Below are 20,626 nucleotides of genomic sequence, written 5' to 3' on the forward strand. Positions count from 1 at the left end.
GGCAATTGCAACTTACCTTCCACTGATTGGTCATCGAAAATGTGATTGCCTAATACTAACTGAAAGCACTATAATTTGCTATCACTTTACCCACATTACTGAGGACTGCAAACAATTACTTTCTCTCTGAAACAATTCCAAGTTCTCTCCTTTTGCATGGAGCTGTAAGGCCATACTCCCAGAGTGACTATTTCATTATCTGTATTCTTATTCTGAGTGTGTCACTGACAAAATATCAGCTTTCCCTGTGAAATGCAGAAAGAGTTATTTCAATAGGACACCCATTTCTTTTCAGAAAGATATGTCATTTATTTAGTAATGATTATCTACACAGATTATCATAAACAATAAAACTGTAATAAAGGGTTTCCCTAGGTTTTTTTTTTTTTAAACCAACCAGTTTTAGCCAGCTTCTTTGGCTTAATACTGTTATTTACTGTACAGTTTACATTCAATTCTCCATACTGGAATTGGAAAGAGGGAAAGGGACCTTTCAAAAAAAATCATGGAACTTTCACACACATGTAAAAGTTTACAATTATGAATTCATAACAGATAATCCTGAGATAAAAGATGTGAAACAAACAATTAAGAAACAAGCATTGCAAAAGTTGCTGCTCAGTGATACATTGAACAATCAGGAAAGCAGGAGAAAAACATGTGAAAACTGGCAGTGAGATGGGCAAAGTTTGGGCAAGTTGTCCCAAAAACACTGTAGGGCTTTGGATACCCTTGCCTTTTAAAGCATGGTGTACTTTGAAGATGGCCATCTTCAAAAACTGGATTCGGTCAACAGCTAGAGAGAAAGAAAAAATAAAAACTTTATCTGAAGCTATAGAAAAAAGTGTGAATTCCTCCAGAGGAAAAGAATATGCATTTTTTAAATTCATGTCTTTGGGATACAGATGCCAAGGCTGGTTTTTGCAATTCTGGCACTCTGATCTGGTTTTCACAGGTGACTCTTACATTTGAGCTGGTCAAATTTTTCCAAATGAGCTCACTGACTCACCCATCATCAGGAAGATGTCCAGACCATTCCTTACAATGCAGAACCCTTTCGGGGTCAGTCCAATTATAAACTAGGACTCCCAGGGATTGGAAGCGGATTGTCCTGGGGTGTACTGGAGATAATCCCAAGTGAAACTTCCTCTGTTCAAAACCCTGATTGCAAGGCTACAGCATATTCAGAGCAAATACTTTTTATAAAAAGCATTTTGTTCAGCAGCCCTGACTTAGAGACAAACCCCCCCCCATACATAGTCCTTTTGCTTGCTTATATATCATGATGTAAAATTACTTCACTATGGACCAAGTGCCCTTTCCTTTGGCATTTACTCTAATTAAATGATCCAAAGAAGCTCTTCTTTCACTCTACCTTGGGAAGAGCTTTTATGTCATCATACTGAACCACCATAATTACCAGCTTGGTTGGAGTATGGCCTCTCTGTCACTGTCCTTGCTTATTCCCCACAGCAACAACAAGGGTGGCAGAATGGAAAGAGGACTGGACCAGGAACTGAGAACCCTGGATTCAAGTCACTGCTCTGTCACTGACTGTGTGAAATTGGGCAGCTCACTTCATGGGGGGGGGGGGGGGCGGGGGGGGGGAAACTCCCCCCCCCCCCAGCAGCAATCAGATTGAGTGACTGACCCAGGGTCACACAGCTAGTAAGTGTGTCAAGTGTCCAAGGTCACATTTGAACTCAGGTCCTTCTGCCTCCAGGGTCAGTGCTCTATCCACTGGACCATCTAGCTTTCCCCAGCTCACTTCATTTTGAGGTACCTGGATGTTCTCATCAGGAAAATAATTAAGGGGTTGGCTCCAATAGATCTTTAAGGACCCTTACACTTCAAAAGTTCTAGAATCCAATGTGGCCATTGTGATACATCTGCAAAAAGAAGAGGTTTCTCTCAATTGTGCCAGAGGTCTTTTAATATTCTAACATCCTATGATTCTGTGAGAAAAGACGTTTTCTTCCAAGCCATGGTTCTGACCACAGGACAACTGCATTTTTCAGGCCACATACTGAAAATGCTGCCTAATTATCCAATGAAAATGCCCAGCAACCTCACTGTAATGACTCAGGATCACGTCTAGAAAAGCTTTAGATAACCTCTGGGGAAGAAATCATCACCTACTTGCAATATTTGAATAATCCTGTCCCTTCCTTAACTAAGTGTCCTATTTATATACTGAGAAATTTTACTCCAAACATATGTGTATGTATTTAAGAAAGGTTATTTCATTCCTACCTTCCTGATTATTTAACTGAGCTTTATCTTTATAAGATCATAGAACTAGAAGGGATCTCAGAGACCATCATCTAGTCCCAAATCCTCATTTTACAGATGAGAAAACTGAGGTCCAGGGAGAGAAAGTCAAAGGTCACACGGGTGGGTAGAGTCAGAGAAAAGATCTGAACTCAGGTCCTCTGATTTCCAAGTCAGGGCACTGTACATGTTGCTTTCCTATTTCCTCTGAGCTAAAGAAAATACCTCGAAGGGAGGGCCAAAGGAGAAAGAGTGACATGGAGCTTCTTACCACATTTCCAGTAATATGACTGATTTGTTAAAAAAAAAAAATTAAAAGAAACTGATTTTATTCCTCAAAATATCAGTGATGCCTATGGCTGAAGAGGATGTAATGTTTGAATAACATTTTACAGCTGATTAAGCACTTTTTTTTTTTTAATGCCAACCTTGAAAGCAGGTTCCTGCTTCACATATTTCTGGTGTCAAAGACTATCCCTTAAAGTACTGGCTTCCAGTTACTCATCTCCCTAGATTTTCTCAGATATAACAAAACTAGATACCTGAGTTAGGTAAGATCCAGGTATCTATCTACAGATTTAATACACATAAATAAACCCACAGGAACTCTCCTATATTTCCTGTTACACAATGCACATTAAAACCTCAAAATAATAACAATTAAAATAGTTTGATTTTTTTTCTGAGAAAAAAAATCTTATTATATACAACTTTGTGTGAATTCTTCCACACTATAGAAGATCAAAAAGTTTTTCACAATGAATGAGAATAAAAGAAGTGCACAGTAGAAAAGAGAGTCCAGTCATCAACTCACACAAGTATGGAGTTTTGCTAATTGTTCCTGGAAGGCAAAATCTGATTACCCATTGGGGCTCCTCCCTGCTACACAGCAAAGTGTGGGACACATCTCATTGCTGAGCCAAGAGCGAAGATCTTACCTAGAACCTGAAGTGTCAACTGAGATTAATGACCTTTGTTCTTCACCTAGAGAGTAGGACTAATCCTCCCTGGATTCCTCATAGTCCTTAATTATTTTTAAATAGAAGTGACTTCACTCAAAAACCCCATCTTCCCCCTGCATAATTTCAGATGGTAAAAGAAAAGAACATTTAGAAAAAGAACAAGTTGAAGTTTCCTTAAATCTGAAGGGTTATTTTTAAATGAGGCTGAAAGCTCAAGAATCACCTGTCCACCTGCCAAAACTATGCATTTCAGCCTAGGGCCTCAGTGGAACATCTTCCTTGCCAACATTGGTTCAAGGGAATTTCTCTGCCAAAATACTTCAAACAACATAAGGTAGGTAGGTATTTTATCGACTAGCACAGCTGACCTATAAAGCAGGTCTGGAAATCTGTGGCTTTGAATGTGCTTATTAATTAGCTTTCAGATCAATGCAATATTTTAAGAAGGCAGGCAACTATAAGACATTTTCTTTCCTTTTTCTCTTTTTTTCTTTAAGGATAGAAACTCTTTTCAACCAAACTGTTAGCATAAAGGAATTTTAAATAATTTACAGTAATGTGTAAACTCATGTGATCCAGCTGAGTATGCAGATGAACACTTTAACAAATCAATCACCGTGGAAGAAGCTACACCAGTCAAAATATAGCCCAGTTCTAGTGTGACCATTCAAACAACTAAAAACCCCTGGGAGTGGCTGGTGGTGCTTTATCTTCTAATGGCAAATGTTGGAATAAAAAGATACTAGAAAAAAAAGTGGGGTGGTTTTTTTTTGGGGGGGGGGCAGTGTGGCAGGCGAATGCAGAGAGAAGACAGAGAATACAGAGACATACTGAGAAAGATGGGGAAAGAAAATCCTTTGGCCAAAGTACTGATAACTCAGAGAACAATTTTACAAGAATTTCTGCTTTTGTTTTTAAATAAATGAGGAATTCGGCTTCAGTGCAAATGTGTCACTTGAATTTTTCTTGTTTGTTTTTTAAAGAAAATTAAAATGCCTTGTGGAGTTTAGCAGGAACAGTTTCCACAGCCTTTAACACTGTTGATAATTTCTTCTTGGAGTTTCTTCCTTTCTTCCTCTTTGGATGGCTGTTGTTTCCTCACTTCCCACTTAGGATTATTACTATTTGACATAGGGCTGCTTTGGGCATGCCACATTTCCGAATAGATGCTCCCAGGGCTGGCAAGGAGACTATTATGGGTGCCCCGCTCAGCTACTTTACCCTAAAACACAAACAAAAAAACTTGGTCAAAAAACTAATAAAAAGTGAACTTACGTACTATTTTTCCTCCTAAGAATTTTGCAAGACTTCAGGAAAATATCCCCTTTTCATTTTGTAGGTAGAAAAATTGAGGAAGAAGGGTGCCCCATGCCAGAGCTCCTTGCTACTAGTCCAGTAGAGGGCCAAGTCCTGGGCACCACTTTAATTGAGAAGAAACATGTTCTAAGTGTTGTATTCTGATGAGTAGGTGGGATGGGGAGAAATTTTTAAAAGTTGAAATTTGTACACTTGATCAATAGCTATCCAAATCAAGTCTATTATCATTTAAAAAATGGATTTTCCTATATTCAAAACAGAAATACCCCAAACCTGCACATGAACTGAAAATGAAAAGACTTCTGTATGATGATTTATTTCTTTCAGTATGTGACTGCCTTTTTTAACAATGGCTATTAACCTGAGCAATATGTAGACCTGGTACACATTCCAAATTTTCATCTATGGTTCTGCTTTGTCTTGACAGTCACTGGGTGACATAGTGGGAGACAAAATGGATTTTGTCTCTTTTCTTGCTGCTCCTGATGCTAAGTGACAGGATGTTTATAGATATGCCTGTAAGGAACAGAAATTTGGGATTTGCCCTGGACCCTTCTGAGTGCATGCTGGGTACTCCAAGAAAGAGCGCTTTTATATTGCTTTTGAAATTCCTATCCACCCTGAAACCAAGGGGTCCATGATCTTTTCTCAGTCCAGGAACCACTTCACTGAGATGATACAAGACTTCATGGATCACTGATTCCCCTTAAGTCCTAACCACGAATATAAAAAACAAAAGACAAATACAAAAGTCATGGGAAAGTGATATTTTTATCAAGAGTAAGATCAAAGGAGGGCTGTCCTAAGTAAATTTAATCTCTGTGAGAAACATAACTACAGTAGGATCATGTTGATGAAATCATAGATTTGGAGCTGAAAAATACCTCAGAAGTGGTCTAGTCCAACCGTCTCATTTTACAGCTAAGAAAACTGAGGCCCAGAGAAGCTGACTTCCCCACTTAGGTAAGGATGTGAACCAAGGTCCTCTAACTCCAAATCCAATGCTTTTTCCCATACTATAAGAAACCGGCCCTTCAAATCACCTGAAGGACCCCAAGAGCCAGGGTTCCCCGAAACATGCCATAAAGTATGCTCCTCCTAATCAAATGAACACATTATCATCTTTGATATTTCAATCTCTGATCTCATCAATTTAGACAGTCTTCCTCCAATTATGCAGATTAGAACCTACTGAAGCATTCTCATTTTGTCAAATCCTTCCTTGTCTTCCCAAGAAAAGCCCACCAAACATGTCACTGACCTTTTGCATTGCATAGATACCAATGGAGCATAAGGACTATCTACTGGCTATTCCTCACCCTGGCCACGTGGCCAGCCCACTTCCTTTTCTAGTCAAGCACCTGTTCAAGTAGCCTTCCCATCACCACTCCTGCAGAATTCTATGGCAGCCTACTCATTCTCATCATGTATCTCTTCACCTCCCCATGGCAAACCACAACTTTTATTCTTTGGAGACTGTATTCAATGACTTTTGGCTATAGGGTATCAGGAGAATACTGATGTAAAAAATATGGACAGACCTCTGTTTGAGGGTTATTAAAAGCACCATATAATTTCTCAATCAAAGTTGATCTACCATTTTAAGTCAAATCTGGGACCAATTTATTGCCCATCTACAGGACCTGCCCAAAAGAGTCACTGCATTTAATCATCTAGAGCTCACCTTTACCTACTTGGTTTTTCCAGTGTGGGGAGACAGAACAAACTCTTTTGAGGGACTAAAGATCTCATTAGGAAATGCCACAATGTTCCAAGCTTGATGCAACCAGCATAATGTTAGTAAATCAGCAAGCATTTATTAAACACTTACTGTGTGCCAGGCATTGCACTAAACATTTGGGATACAAAAAAAAGGTAAAAATTTCAGTCCTTATTTCAAAAAACACATTCTAGTGGAGGAGATAACTTGCAAGTCACCAAGTACATATAAGATATATATAACTGGTAAATGGAAGGTCATCTCAGGAAGGCACAAGCAGTGGGGAGGACTGGAAAAGTCCTACAAAAGGTGGGTTTTGCACTATCTTAAAGTCAGGGAAGCCAGAAGGTGAATATGAGGAGGAAGAACAGGTATGGAGGACAGCCAGACAATTTGCCCAGTGGAGAGATGGGCTGTTGTGTGCAAGTAACAGCAAGTGGGCCAGTGTCACTGCATCCCTGAGTGTGTGGAAGGGAAAAAATTACAGCAGTACTGGAAAAGCATGAAGGGGCAAAGCTGTGAAGGTCTTGAAAAGCCAAAAAGGATTTCATATTTGATCCCGGAGGCATTAGGAAATTACTGGTGTGTGTGTGTGTGTGTGTGCGCGTACAACAGACAAAGCCAATTAAGTGCGGAGTGGGGAGAGATTTAAGGCAAGGACAGCCCCCAGCATGAGGCAAACAGGGCCTACACTAGGGTGACAGCTGTGTGAGGGAAAGGAAGAAGACATATAAGAGATGTTTTGAAGACAGAAATGACAAAGACTTGTGGGCTTATTACTGGAAGCATTGACTAGGTGCAATTTTGGAGTCTTCTCACTAAGGAACTCTTTGGTTTATACTTCCAGGGAATATCTAAATGTGGTCCATTTTGTACCACCCAAAGTTTCCCTAAGTTTTAAATGGTTCCTCCCCCAAATTATAATATATTTACTTATGCAAATATGTAAAAATTACATAAAGAGGTTGCTAGGTGGCATAGTGGATGGAGTGCTAAGCCTGGAGTCAGGAAAACCGAGTTAAAATCTAGCCTCAGACACAAAGTGTATGACTGAGCATGTCACTTGACCTCTGTTTCTGCCTCAGTTTCCTCAACTGTAAAATGAGGATAATAATAGCACCTACTTTCCAGGGTTGTGAGGATCAAAAGTGTTTGGACAGTCCTTGGCACATAATGCTTGTTTCCCACCTGTTCTGTACATGATGGATCCTGGTAGAAGGTAAGTCCCCTGAGGCAAAGAATGTTGCATGTGTATTTTTCTATTACTAATAGCTAGCACAGTACTTTGCCCGTAGTAGGTACTTAATAAATGTTTAGTGACTTTAATATTAGCATTGGAGAGGGATCTTAGAAAGCACTTTAATCCCAGGGTTGTTAACCTATTGTTTGTGAACTTTTAAAAAATTATTTTGATAACAGTAATTCAATATTCAATAAAGTTTCCTCTGATCTTCTGTATTTATTTTATAACTTTCAAAACATTATTCTGAGTAGTCCATAGGCTTCATCAAATTCTTGCCAAAGGAGTCTGTGCTACAAAGAAAGGCAAGAACTCCTGCTCCTGTCCAACACTCTCATTTAAAAACACCACCACCACCACCAAAATGAGCACTAACAACTAGAGTTTTATCAGTCCCCTCTCCAAATGATGTTTGTTGAATTGAATAAAATCATATATAACTATAAGTTTAGATTTGAAAGGGATCTTCAAGTCATTTACTGGGTTATGGTGAATGTGGAATGGTAAAGTGCCAGACTCGAGATAACATGATGAGTGAGAGGCAGAGCTGCTTGGGATCCCTGGGTCCCAAATCCCAGTCCGGTGCTCATTCCACCACCTGGCCATGAGTCCAACAGCTACAGTTGTTCCGGTGAGGAATGAACAACACTGAGACCTAGCTATAAGCAGGAGCAGCAAAACAGTGGGAACATGGAAATTAACCCTGGGGCAACAGTCATCTTCCATCTCCTTTCCTCACCCAATCTTAGCTCTCCTGGCTGCCATTTTGGGATCCTTCAAATTGAAAGGACACTTAGGCACTTCCTTCCAAAGTAAATGTTACTATGATTCCATGTGGTAAAAGGCATGGAATGATAGCAACAATGTGATTGCCTCTAATAATCTAAGAACATAGGAGAAAAAAATTAGAAAATTTATGAAACTAAGGCTCCAGAACAATGCCTCATCATAGTATGGAGATGATCCTGGATTCTCAAAGGTTACATTCAACCAAACACAAGCTCTGAGTGATCTTGTGCAAGCTGGAAATTAATTCAGTTAAATTCAATAAAAATTTATTAAGTGCCTACTATCTTCTAGGTACTAAGGATGCCAAAAAAAAAAACCCCAACCCTAAAATAATACTTGTCCTCAAGGAGCTTACTGAGGATAATGTATACAGATAAGCAAACACAGCATAAAACAGGTGTTTGAAGAACAAGAGAATACAACTGAGGGATCAAGAAAGGTATTGTGCAGATCATGAAACCCGAGCTACTCTTTGAAGGAAGCTAGAAACTCTAAGAGACAGAGTGGAGAAGGAATACATTTGAGATATGCAGAACCAACCACCTGTGCAAAGGCATGGAGGTAGAGATGGGCACTCTGACTGAATATAGGCTGTATAGTCTATGTAAAGGGGATTAATCTAACACTTAGAGGCAGCTAGGCTCTGAATCCAACAACAGAGGGGGACTCAGTTCTAACCATTTAGCCCTGTACCTAACCTTGCTGTGGAATAAATCTGGGCAAGAAACCAGAGAGAGTCAGCACTTGAGTCACTCTAAACCTGCAGAACCTCCCAGCAGGGTAACTGTGAATAAGTCCAGTAGCAATCTACAGAAACTCAACCACACAAAAAACAACAGACTCCAAAATAGCCCCCTTTTTAAAAATTACTACTGCGGGGAGGCTAGGTGGCCCAGTGAATAGAGCACCGTCCCTGGAATCAGGAGGACCTGAGTTCAAATCCGGCCTCAGACACTTAACACAAAAAACTAGCCCTGTGACCTTGGGCAAGTCACTTAACTCCAATTGCCCCCAAAAAGCAAAAAAAAAAAACAAACCAACTAACACTTAGAAAGGTAAATAAGAATGAGATATGAAGGGCTAGAAATGCTAAGCTAAAGAGCTGATATGATATCTTATCCTAGCAGTAACAGTGAGTAGTTGAAGATCTTTTTTAGGTTAGTGACATGGTCAGATGTGTTTTTAGCAACATCAGTTTGGCAGCTGTGTGAAGAATGTATTGAATAGAGGAGAAACTGGAAGCAGGAAGACCAATTAGGAGGCTCTTTCAGTAATCCTGGTGAGAGACTGTGTAAGTAGAGACAAGGGATAGATAGTAGGCATGTTGTGGCTGTAGAATTGACAAGACTTATCAAATACTAGGATCTGGAGGATGAGGAAGAGGGAAAAGTCAAGAATGATTCTCAGGTTCTAAACCTGATAGTGCCCACCAAAAATAGGTAAGTTTGGAGAAGGGTTGGGTTGGAAGAGAAATGTGATGTGTCATTTTTTGGATGTGATGAGTCTGAGATGAATTTGAGAGAAAGACTAAGTATGAATTTGCTATTAGGAGAAGCTTAGCATCATAAGACTGCCTTCCAGGTGAGGAATTTTTTCAGCCACATCAACTCAAGAAGGTCAGCAGATTATTTCAGTATTAAACCTACTTACCTATTCTGCTGCTACTAACAAACTAGTTTTGATTTCTTAAAAATTAAAGTATTATATAAAGCCTCAGAGTGGTAAGCATAAGCCTGCTAATCCATGCTAACATGATATGTGTAAGAAAGGCTATAACCACATGAGTGCACAGTACCAGAATATTTAATAAAGGCAACATAGAGCAGACAATACCAATGTTACTTAAGTGGCAATAATATCAAAGGAATACTTTCCAAGTTTCTAATTTAAAACATTCTGGTATAGATTCCCTAAAAGACCACACAAACTGGGGACAGGAAAAGTAGTCCTTTTTTTTTTCTTTTTGGAGGGGGGAAGGTAGGGCAATTGGGGTTAAGTGACTTGCCCAAGGTCACACAGCTATTTTTGTGTTAAGTGTCTGAGGCCGGATTTGAACTCAGGTCTTCCTGACTCCAGGGCCGGTACTCTATTCACTGTGCCACCTTGCTGCCCCAAGTAGTCCATTTTATAATGAATGGTAATGGTGTTATGATCAAACCAATAAAAGATCTAAGGTCTCAGGTGCACAGATAATGGAAATTGATTGCATATATGTATCATGCAATTGAATGCTTCACAGGACATTTTATTGGTGTGAATAAACCACAGTGGCCCATGGTCCCCACCAAGTAATTTGATATATAAAAGGTAAACAAGAATGCTTCCTCTATCTGTATTCAGGGCTTTGAAAATTATAGGGAACTGATGGGTTTATTTGTTTGATATAAAGGGAGAATAACCATAGAAAAAGCTGAAATGGAAGGTAGAAAGTGAATAATGATAGAAATAGTCCAATAGTAAGATTTTTTTCCTCCCTTCCTCCATTTACTTGTTCCTTGGGAAGGAGACAAGAGAAATGATAATAATTTCCAAAGGTCACCAATCACAACAGTCTTATGCTGATTTTCAGCACAATTAGATGGCACAATCTTAGAGCAACTCTCTCAAAAGAAATGAACATGCTGTCACTTTTCTTTCCTTTTCCTTACAATGGCTGGGTTTGAAAATGACCATGCTACATGAGGGATAATTTTCGTTTGGGACATCAAGGGTCTAAGGAAATTATGTAACATGGCAAAAATGCCAAATACTCAGCAGCAGGTTTCACTTAGAGCTGAAGAGGAAATGGGGAAATTAATCATTATACACATTCCCTGTGGAAACTGCTTCTATCATCCCTGCTTTTAATGCTGTCCGGTTGTAGTTTTTTGCCTTCAATATCTTGATACACAATGAGTTACCACATTGTTTTTGGGTACTGTTACAAAAGGGAATGTCAGTGTTAGAAGGGACTACAGAGGTCATCTGTCCCAAGGCCACATCTAAAAAGGAAATGCCTCTACTACTTGATTTGCTGCCAAAAGAAGACCTCTCAAAATGGAATTTTGTCATGGTTTAATCTCAACGAAGGAATTAAGAGGCAGCTTGACACAGTGGAGAGAGCCTTGGATGTGGCATCAGAGGAGCTGGGCTCTAATCCCAACTCTGTTATGCTACTTACTACTCATGTGACACTGCCCAAGTCCCTTTGCTTCTCTGGGCCTCAGCTTCTTCATTTTAAAATGAAATGAAGAGAATGGGTTGAATGATCTTCTAGCTCTAAATCTCTCATCTTATGAATTTCACATATTCTACTACAACTATTTTTAGCTTATGCCTCACCATTAAAACAAATCCCAATATTCTCAGATGACTAAACTTTGGAAAGTAATAATCTCTCACCTGATCCAGGACAATGATTTCATCTGCATCAATCACTGTTGATAATCTGTGTGCAATGAAAATAGATGTTCTATGTTTTACCATGTCCCTCATGGCACTGAGGATATTCTGTAAATTTGGAGACAGAGAAGGGAGATAAGATTTAAAGATTAGGTAAACAGTGCATGTACACACACACACACACACACACACACACACACACACACACATCCCTCCAAGTCAGTCCAAGCATTTACATTGCAATTAATATTTAACAACTTAGGACAATGACAAATGTCTCAACTAATCTGTGGATAGGAGTAAGCACAAGAAGGAAGAAAGGAAGGCCAAACATAAAGATGACAAAGAATATTTCAAAGACTCAAGGCAGGTTACATTTCTCTTTACAAAAGAAAATGCATGTATCAAAAATGCCGGAGAGAAAAGAGGCTTGCTATCTTTTAGAAAAATCTTGGTCAACTGGCAACACATAGAGCATTGCTGATAAACATACTGTCTGTCTGCATTCTTCTCATCTAGTCAATGAGAGTAAGAGTAAAATGTGAGGTATAACCCAAATGACAATGCACAAAAAAGTCCACGACAGCCAAAAAGGGAGGGCGAAGCAGTGTGGCTGGGGCTTACAAAGGGAGATTTCCTTGTCCCTCAACTAAACGCCAGTAGGACTGTAGACTAAGACACTGTGGTGGTGGTTTTTGGTTCTTTAAACGCAAGTTAACTTTCTTTCTAAAACCATTCTGGTTACTCAATCTTTCTAGAAAATACATTGATAGCTTCTGCTTTTAAAGCACAGCTGTGTTGTAGAAAAAGTGACCTGCATTTGGTAAGCTTGCTCTAAATGTGGCAAAAGTAAAGGCAAACAGGAAAAATACCTTCCAGATACATAGCCCCTAAGAACCCAAGTGGATTACAAAGTTCTAAGTTCTGGCCTACTATATGTGGCTACTCAGAGAAAGGAGTCTGCATTCTAACAGTAGAGGCAACACACACAAAAAAGCTCCAACTTTAAACCAATGACAAAATGATAGTGGGGTGGGGTGGCTAGGTGGTGCAGTGAAAAGAGCACCAGCCCCGGAGTCAGGAGGACCCGAGTTTAAATCTGGCCTCAGACACTTAACACAAAACTAGCTGTGTGACCTTGGGCAAGTCACTTAACCCCAATTGCCCTGCTTCCCCCCTCCAAAAAAAAAAAAAGCAAAAAACAAAATGATAGTGGGAGATAATGGGGGAGGAATGGGAAGGAGTGAAAGCAATTTGCTTTTAGTGGCATCTCTTGTGTTTTACTTCACTACCCTGGTGTCCTTATTCCCCTGGAACGTTCAGGGTTCTTCAATGGGCAATATTCCAGGGGGCTCCAGTCTGTTCACTTAATAATAATACTTAGTATTTTAAGGTCTGCAAATACGCAGTGAGGCAAGTGGTGTGAGTACGATTTGAAATTCACAGATGAGGAAACTGAGGCTCTGTGCAATCAAGTGGCTCCTGTTTGAGGTAAGATTCATACTCAGGTTTCAGCACACTATCTACCATGTCACCTGAGGAATTTAAGGATTTAACACTCCTTTCTTCTCAAATCCCATTATTTATATTTTAATAGGGGCTTTGAAACCCCCAAGAATGACTTATGGTGAGAATTTCAGGGTAATTGAGAGGACATATATTCATCAAGGTGGAGAACTCTGGACACTTCTCATCTTATATTTTGTAGGCAGCTAAAAGGGCACCTTAGGTGGTGCAATGGATAGAGTGCCGGGCCCAGTGTCAGGAAGACCTGAGGTGAAATCCAGCCTTAGACACTTACTAGCTGTGTGACCCTGGATCAGTAAGTTACTTCATCCTGTTTGCCTCAGTTTCCTCATCTGAAAATGGGCTGGAGAAGGAAATGGCAAACTATGCCAGTATCTTTGCCAAGAAAACCTCAAATGGGGTCGTGGAGAGTCAGACATAACTGAACAGTAATGGGCAGCTGACGTGGGGATGGCCCTAATTAGGGGTCACTTTAAAGGTATGGTAGAACCTTGGGTTTAATAACATATCCTATAATTAAAACAATCCAGATAGAACTGTGGACCAAATTTTGTCCACTGAAAATTCACCTCCCTACCCAAAAGACTGTTCCAACGTGGTCAGCCAATGAGATTGGTGGCTCGCTCTATCCCTTACCACCAGATGTTCCCATGTATATTAAATAGGAAGCCAGACAAGTGGGGACAATTTGCAAAACAACATTCACCTATTTTCAGTTCTAGATAAGGAGATGAGTTCATGAAATTACTGTTGCTGCTGAGACTTTTGTATTTAATGCAAGGATGTGGTTATGAAGGCTGATGCAGTTGCCGTGGTAGTGTCATGACATTGGTGTCACAACATCCTGATGTTTCACAGCCCTCCCTGTGAAATGAATATAAATTGATAGCAGCACTGCAGGTTACCGTGTACCTGACTTGCATCTTAGTGAGTTGCTCTATGATGAGCAAGAGGCTTTCTGGTGTGAGGCATGTCACAAGCATTTACATGACTTATTTTAATGAGTGTTAAGTGGCAACCAGACACCTCCATATGAGATGGACAAGAGGCTTCTGCCTCAGTAAGCATCGAGGCAATTCCAACAGCTTTGGGTGAGGCAGGGTTAGGGCTGCGGTATAGGCTGTCACACGGCTCCAACTGGAGACAAGTTTGCAAATGAACTTGACATTCCTATGTCTGGCTCCATACAACTTGGCAATCTTGAAGCCAACCCAAGGAAAAGGTCTGCCTTACTCTGCTCAATGGCACCTCCTACTGACCACTTACACCAGAATGAGATCAAAACCCTAAAGAAATACAAGCTACTTAACAGTGAGTGAGCCCTAAGGTAAAAGAAGGGAAAGCACAAAGCCAGTCTTTACATCACCCTAATTTACCTCTTCAGTAATTGAATCTAATGATGACGTAGCCTCATCATAGAGAATGACAGGGGGGTTCTTCAAAATGGCTCTGGCGATCGCTACTCGCTGTTTTTCTCCGCCTGGCAAAAACAAAAAACAAAAAAAAACCTCTTATGGCAGGGTAAGGGAAGGATACATATATCACAGCCCAGAATTCCCATCCATCACCAGGTGACAACCTCAACATTTCCCAGCACTCCTGAACTTAACAACACTGCTCATTTTTAGTTAGAAAATCTGAGTTGTAAATGTGAGGCATTTAGGGAGCATCTCAATTCACAAGAATTGTAAATTTTAAGATAGGATTTTCCGTTCCAACAAATAAATAAGGAAAATAGGGAGGGGAGACTACAACTTTGATTTTAGATTACAATGACAGAATCACAAATAGACGAACACCTTAAGTGTTGTACTTGCAGCCACAAAATAACCAGTGGCAGTATTCTCAGAAATATGTCCATTATATGGTACTTGAGGTTACAGGAGAAATCCTTGAATACATTACAACATGCTACAGATAGAGAATTTCAATCTTAGTGAACTGATAAAACAGGGAATAGATTAAGTAGGATATCTAGAATTTTGAAAAAAATGAATTTTGGAGTTTGGTGCTTTACGTTTTAAGGCATAAACATCTGACTAGATCGGACCAATGAGTTACAGGTTCATTTCTGTTTCTGGGAGTCACATAAAACAATCTTTAAAGTAGAGAGATATTTTCCACAATATCCTCAAAGATTAGAGATATTTACTGAAACCTCTCTTAAGAAATTTACAACAGATATAGAATCTTACTTTTGGAAAGCTGGAAGAGAGATCCAACCTTCTCATTTTATAGATGATAAAGAAAATTCTGATCCAGAAAGTGAACTTCTCAGTTACAAAACTAGTTATGGCAAGGCTATAATCTCCTGACTATTAGTCCAGGGGTATTTCCACTATGTCATGCCAGTATACATTCCTGCCTATGGTGCAGTGCATGCTAAGTGCAATTTGCTAATTTTTTTCTTTTAAGAGTGAAGTGCCTCAGGGTCAACATTCTGAACATGGTAAAGTATTGCAGATGGAGCTATATGGTAAAAGGGAGTGGTCTGAAAGTGTATTAATGCTAGCAAGTACTCCAAGGAGAACTTTCTTGAGTAAGTCTCTAACAATTTATTTTACAGCTTACCATCTATTCATTTTATTACAACCCAAACACCTGACCACAGCATGGGATCACATTGAGGATATCCAACCAGACTAGCTGAATGAGGGCAGTCCTCACTTCTCCCATCTACCTTAGTCAAAGCCTTCTCCAACACACTGAAGCACATTCTATACAATGGTGAGCTTTCCTATTTCCTGCTAGATTCCTTGTTGAATGTCTCAAAAGCCAGCCTGGTTCTTGAACCCTTCTCCAGAATTCTTTTTGGTGGCCATGTGTAGATTACTGTGTATATCCTTCAGATCCCAGCATTCTCTGCTCTCTAGGTAGAAGCTAGCTAGGTTTCTTATTCCATATAATCACTACTTTCCAAGGCTCCTTTTCTTCTGAGCTCCACTGTGCCCTTCTCTTCATTAGGTTGGTTTGCCTAAGTTCCAAATTACTAGTAATTCATCTCCTCCTCAGTGGAAAAACACACAAGCAAAGGCTAGAGATGTTGTACAGAGGACTGCTGCATTGCTTAGAAGGCCTGACTAGATAACTTGGAATTACAGGATGGAAAAGCTTGAAAAAAAAACTTAAGAGACCATTTATTACAAATCCCTTCTTTTACACAGGTAAAAAATGAGGCCCTGTAACCTCTTTAAGGGCCTTTGACCCTATGAAGGATTAAGAGTAACACTATTTCTCCTGAAAACAGAAGGGAGAATTTGTCTGAGCTTCATTAAGGCCCACTGGATGTCCAATGATATGGGAAAAGACAAGGCTTTATACTTTTCTTCCAGAAATGTGATATTAAAAAAAACCTTCAACAATTCCAAGCTAGCATTAGAATAAAGAAAGCAATATAACAAACTTGGTGATGCTACACACAAATGTCTCTGTCCCTCTCTTCACTAACATCCTACTCTGTGCCTCATTGTGGCAAGCAACTAACTCTGGGTTTCTGTAAATATGGTCAGTACAACTCAGGAACTGAGGCTGAACCGTATGACTGCTACATCTTATGTGAGGACCTGCCTAGCTAAATTCAGAAGGTAGGCTACTAGATGATGAATGTTTTCTGCTTCAACAACTCATAAAGATTAAGACAGGGAAAGGCTATGATCACACCAACAGTCCTCAAGTAGATGACTCTATTTATAAAATTGGTAGCACCTCCCCCAACTCCCCTGGTATCCCCTGGTTGGGGGGGGGGGGGTACACGAGGCACTATGGCTGTGGACAGCTGTACATACAATGTCAGGCTTATTTAAGTATGGGTTAGTTTTGCTGAACTCTTTTTTCCCCTCTCACTACTGATTTCTTACAAGGGATGGCTCTCTAGAAAGGGGGAGGGATAGAGGGGGAAACATAGACGATCATCTAAAAAGAAAGAGATTATCAAGAAAAATCTATTTCAAAATAAGACCAAAAAAGGTATCTGCCAAATGCTAAACCAAATCTTAATTCATTAAACCAAGAAGGAAATGAAAATAATGTTTATTTTAGGCAAAGTACAGTCCAATCAACAGGTTTAGAAATACAAAGGTCTATAACACAGACAAGAAAAAACAGTCTCTCTTTCATATGTGTGTGTACACATACACACACGTATATATTCTCCAACTTATGAACAGACTGTGTTTGAAAATTTCATTTTTAAGTTGTATATTTGGACCTTGGTTCACATTGTCATTATGGAAATTGTGCCATAAATGGTGGTTAGGCTTTTCCTACCTAGTCCACAAAAGATTAATCCATACTGTAGTAGTATGGTATGGCCAATCAGGCAAAAAGCATTTATTAAAGTAAGCACTTACTCTGTGCCAGACACTGTGTAAGGAATTCAAAGCAAACCAAACCCCAATACCCACCCTCAAGGAGTTCACATTCAAATTTGGGAGATATGTACATAACTAGGTGCACACAAGGTATATACAGGGTAGATGAAAAGAAACCTTAGAGAAAATGGCACTAATGGGGGTGGGGGCAGAGAATAGGGACTGGGAAAGATCTCTTGTAGAAGGTGGAACTTGAGAGAAGTGGTGAAGAAAGCCTGGGAAACTGGAGGCTGGGGTAAGGGTACTAAGCATTACAGGCACTGGGGTCGGTGCAAAGACATAGAGAAACAAGACCTAATGACCTCTGCAAAGAATGGTCAGAAGATGGTAAGGGTGATTGGAGGTGAGTAAAGTGTAAGAAGACTAAAAAGGGACAAGTTATAAAGAGACTTAAAGAACAAATGATTTTTTTATTTGATTCAAGAGATAACAGAAAGAATGGGTTGGATGGGAAAAGATTTTGAGGCAGGGAAACAGATTAGAAGGCTACTGCAACAGTCCAAGGCAAAAGACACTAAGAGTCAGAACTAGGATGGGGGCAACAATGGACTGAAGGTATGGAGTTAAGAATGATAGTGAAAGTGGGATCCTGGGTGACTGGAAGATGGTAGTGCCCTGAAAAGTAATATGGAAGAAGTTTGGAAGAGGGGAGACTTTGGGGAAAGGGTAATGAGTTCTGTCATGGATACGCTGAAATGAAAATGTTCAAAAGGCAGCTGGTGGGGCGGCTAGGTGGCCACAGTGAATAGATCACTGGCCCTGGAGTCAAGGAGGACCTGAGTTCAAATCTGGCCTCAGACACTGAACACAAAAACTAGCTGTGTGACCTTGGACAAGTCACTTAACCCCAATTGCCCTGCCTTCCCCCCTCCAAAAAAAAAAAGCAAAAAAAAAGGCAGTTGGTGATGAAGGACAGTGGCTTAGGAGAGACAACACTAGGACTGGATATAGAGATGTGAGAATCATCTGCAAAAATATAATGGAATCCAAGGGAACTGATGAGATCAACAAGCTAGAAGAGATGAGGGCCCAGAACAGGATCCTTGCATGCAACCCACAGCCAGCACAGTATGGATGAAGAACCAGCAAAACCATAAAAAGACAAAACAAAACTGAGAAGGAGCAGCAGTAAGTTTGGAGCCAGGGGCCCAGAGTTTTGCCATTAATTCACTGTGACTTTAGGCAAATCATGTCCCTCTGTAAAATGAAGGGGTTTTTCTACTAGGATCCCGAAGGCTTTTGACAACTCTAGATACTCTGATCCTATGTAACACAACACTAGCTTGAGCTCTGGGTCCTAGGAGCAAAGGAAGGAAGCTAGGAAGAAGAAAAGTTTTTCCCCCTGTTCCTGGATGCATAACCATGCCCAGGGCAAAATCTAGAAATCAATGGATTTTATCTTTGGAACTCACCTACCTCTCTCAGTGGCTCTAGCTGGCTTAAGCCTCCAACTATAATAACTTTCCTCAAGTCAGCCCTACGCACAATTTGTTCCCAAAGGGCCATAATACCCCACATTTCTCTACTTCTCCCTTCCCCTTCTCTACACTCAGCTTCTCCTGCCCAATCAAAAACTACATTCCCTAAGTACAGTGTCCTTAGGTGTCAGAAAGAAACAATCAACCTCCATAAAACTGTTTCTGCATTTGTGAAACAGGGATAACAATAAAAACTGAAATATTTAACGCTAACATCGGAATGTGATGGTCCATAGGTATTTACATTTTAAGAGGCTGCTTATTAAACAAAATGGATCTCTGGCATAATTCCCAGCTGTGTAACAAAGTGAAATGAATGTGAGAAATGTGGGAGCCAATAGGACCATCCTGTAGGCAGCCAAGCCCAGCTGCCCCTAGGGTTGGCGCCTCAAAGGTGTCCCTCATGCTGCTCCTTCCCTTCTGAACGATGGCTCCTATGGCAATAGCAGCCCAGTGGGTTACTTAGAAGTTCAGAGGTTGCCCAAACCATGATGACAGGTACAATGTTTTCCATCAGATCATCATTATCTTCCCTGGTACTCTCCCAGGCAAATAAGCTCAGCTTCCCCTTACTGATTATGTAGCTCATAGGTCAATTAAGAGGTAATGACATGGGGGCAGCTAGGTGGCTGCAGTGAATAGAGCACTGGCCCTGGAGTCAGGAGGACCTGAGTTCAAATCTGGCCTCAGACACTTAACACACACACACAAAAACTAGCTGTGTGACCTTGGGCAAGTCACTTAGCCCCAACTGCCCTACCTTCCCCTCTCCAAAAAGGGGGAAAAAAAAAGAGGTAATGACACAATCATATCATTAACTGACTCATGCGTGGGCAAGATAATCTATGATTTCTGAAAAACATGTATATATAACTTTTTAAAATGTCAAGTTAATTAGTGTTGTTTTTGTGCTTTTTGGATGACCTGAATTTTTGTTTTGAACCCAGTCATATCAACCACCAAAGAGCCAAGAAAAGATTGGGATTGGATGATTTTGTTTTGTTTCGTAGGGAGATGGGGGGAGGAATATGACAACAACGCTGACAAAAAAAGTCTAAAGAGCAGAAAGTTACCAGAAAGCTTGAGCCCTCGTTCCCCAACTTGTGTGTCATATCCATGAGGCATCCGAAGAATAGCGTCATGGATTCCTGCCAATTTTGCTATTTCATAAACCTCCTCGGCTGAAGCATTCATGTTTCCATACAAGAGATTGTAATAGATTGTGTTATGGAAGAGAACAGCATCCTAGGGCAAATATAGAAAAAATGTTAAGAAAGAAAAGGTCCTCAAAACACAGGAAACAATAAGGAAACTACGGGAGTGTTTTCATGGGATATGTCTGTGTTACCTTTGGGGGAAAAATTCTACCTGGTAGGTCTTGTTCAAAGTATAAAAATTTTGAGCATTTGTCTAGTGATGGACTATATATAAAGTCTTTGTTAGATTCTTCAGTACCGGTTACCAAGATAACCTAAAGTTGTTTTACTTTAAAAAGGGAAGTATCTGCTTTTACATCTTCTAAATTCTTTTTCATCTCCAAAAGTTTGGAAGGCTATCACCAAACAAGGAGA

The 20,626-nt window shown here is 40.1% G+C and overlaps 1 protein-coding gene across 1 annotated transcript in view; it reads right to left on the minus strand.

Annotated features, from left to right (window-relative positions):
* Positions 1-284: 284 nt before the first annotated feature.
* The window catches only part of ABCB7 (ATP binding cassette subfamily B member 7), a 130,383-nt gene continuing 110,041 nt past the window's right edge, over positions 285-20,626 (minus strand). Inside the window, exons 13-16 of the mRNA XM_069063110.1 lie at positions 20,129-20,300; positions 14,584-14,687; positions 11,681-11,788; positions 285-4,455 (exon numbers count right to left, since the gene is read on the minus strand). Coding sequence (XP_068919211.1) covers positions 4,240-4,455; positions 11,681-11,788; positions 14,584-14,687; positions 20,129-20,300 — 600 coding nt within the window. The 3' untranslated portion in view covers positions 285-4,239. The remainder of the gene's footprint in view (positions 4,456-11,680; positions 11,789-14,583; positions 14,688-20,128; positions 20,301-20,626) is intronic.

The sequence above is a fragment of the Petaurus breviceps genome, unplaced genomic scaffold, assembly GCF_028583685.1.
Source record: "Petaurus breviceps papuanus isolate PSGF00001 unplaced genomic scaffold, PetGlider_PUasm1.0 90535, whole genome shotgun sequence".
Taxonomy (NCBI): Eukaryota; Metazoa; Chordata; class Mammalia; order Diprotodontia; family Petauridae; genus Petaurus; species Petaurus breviceps.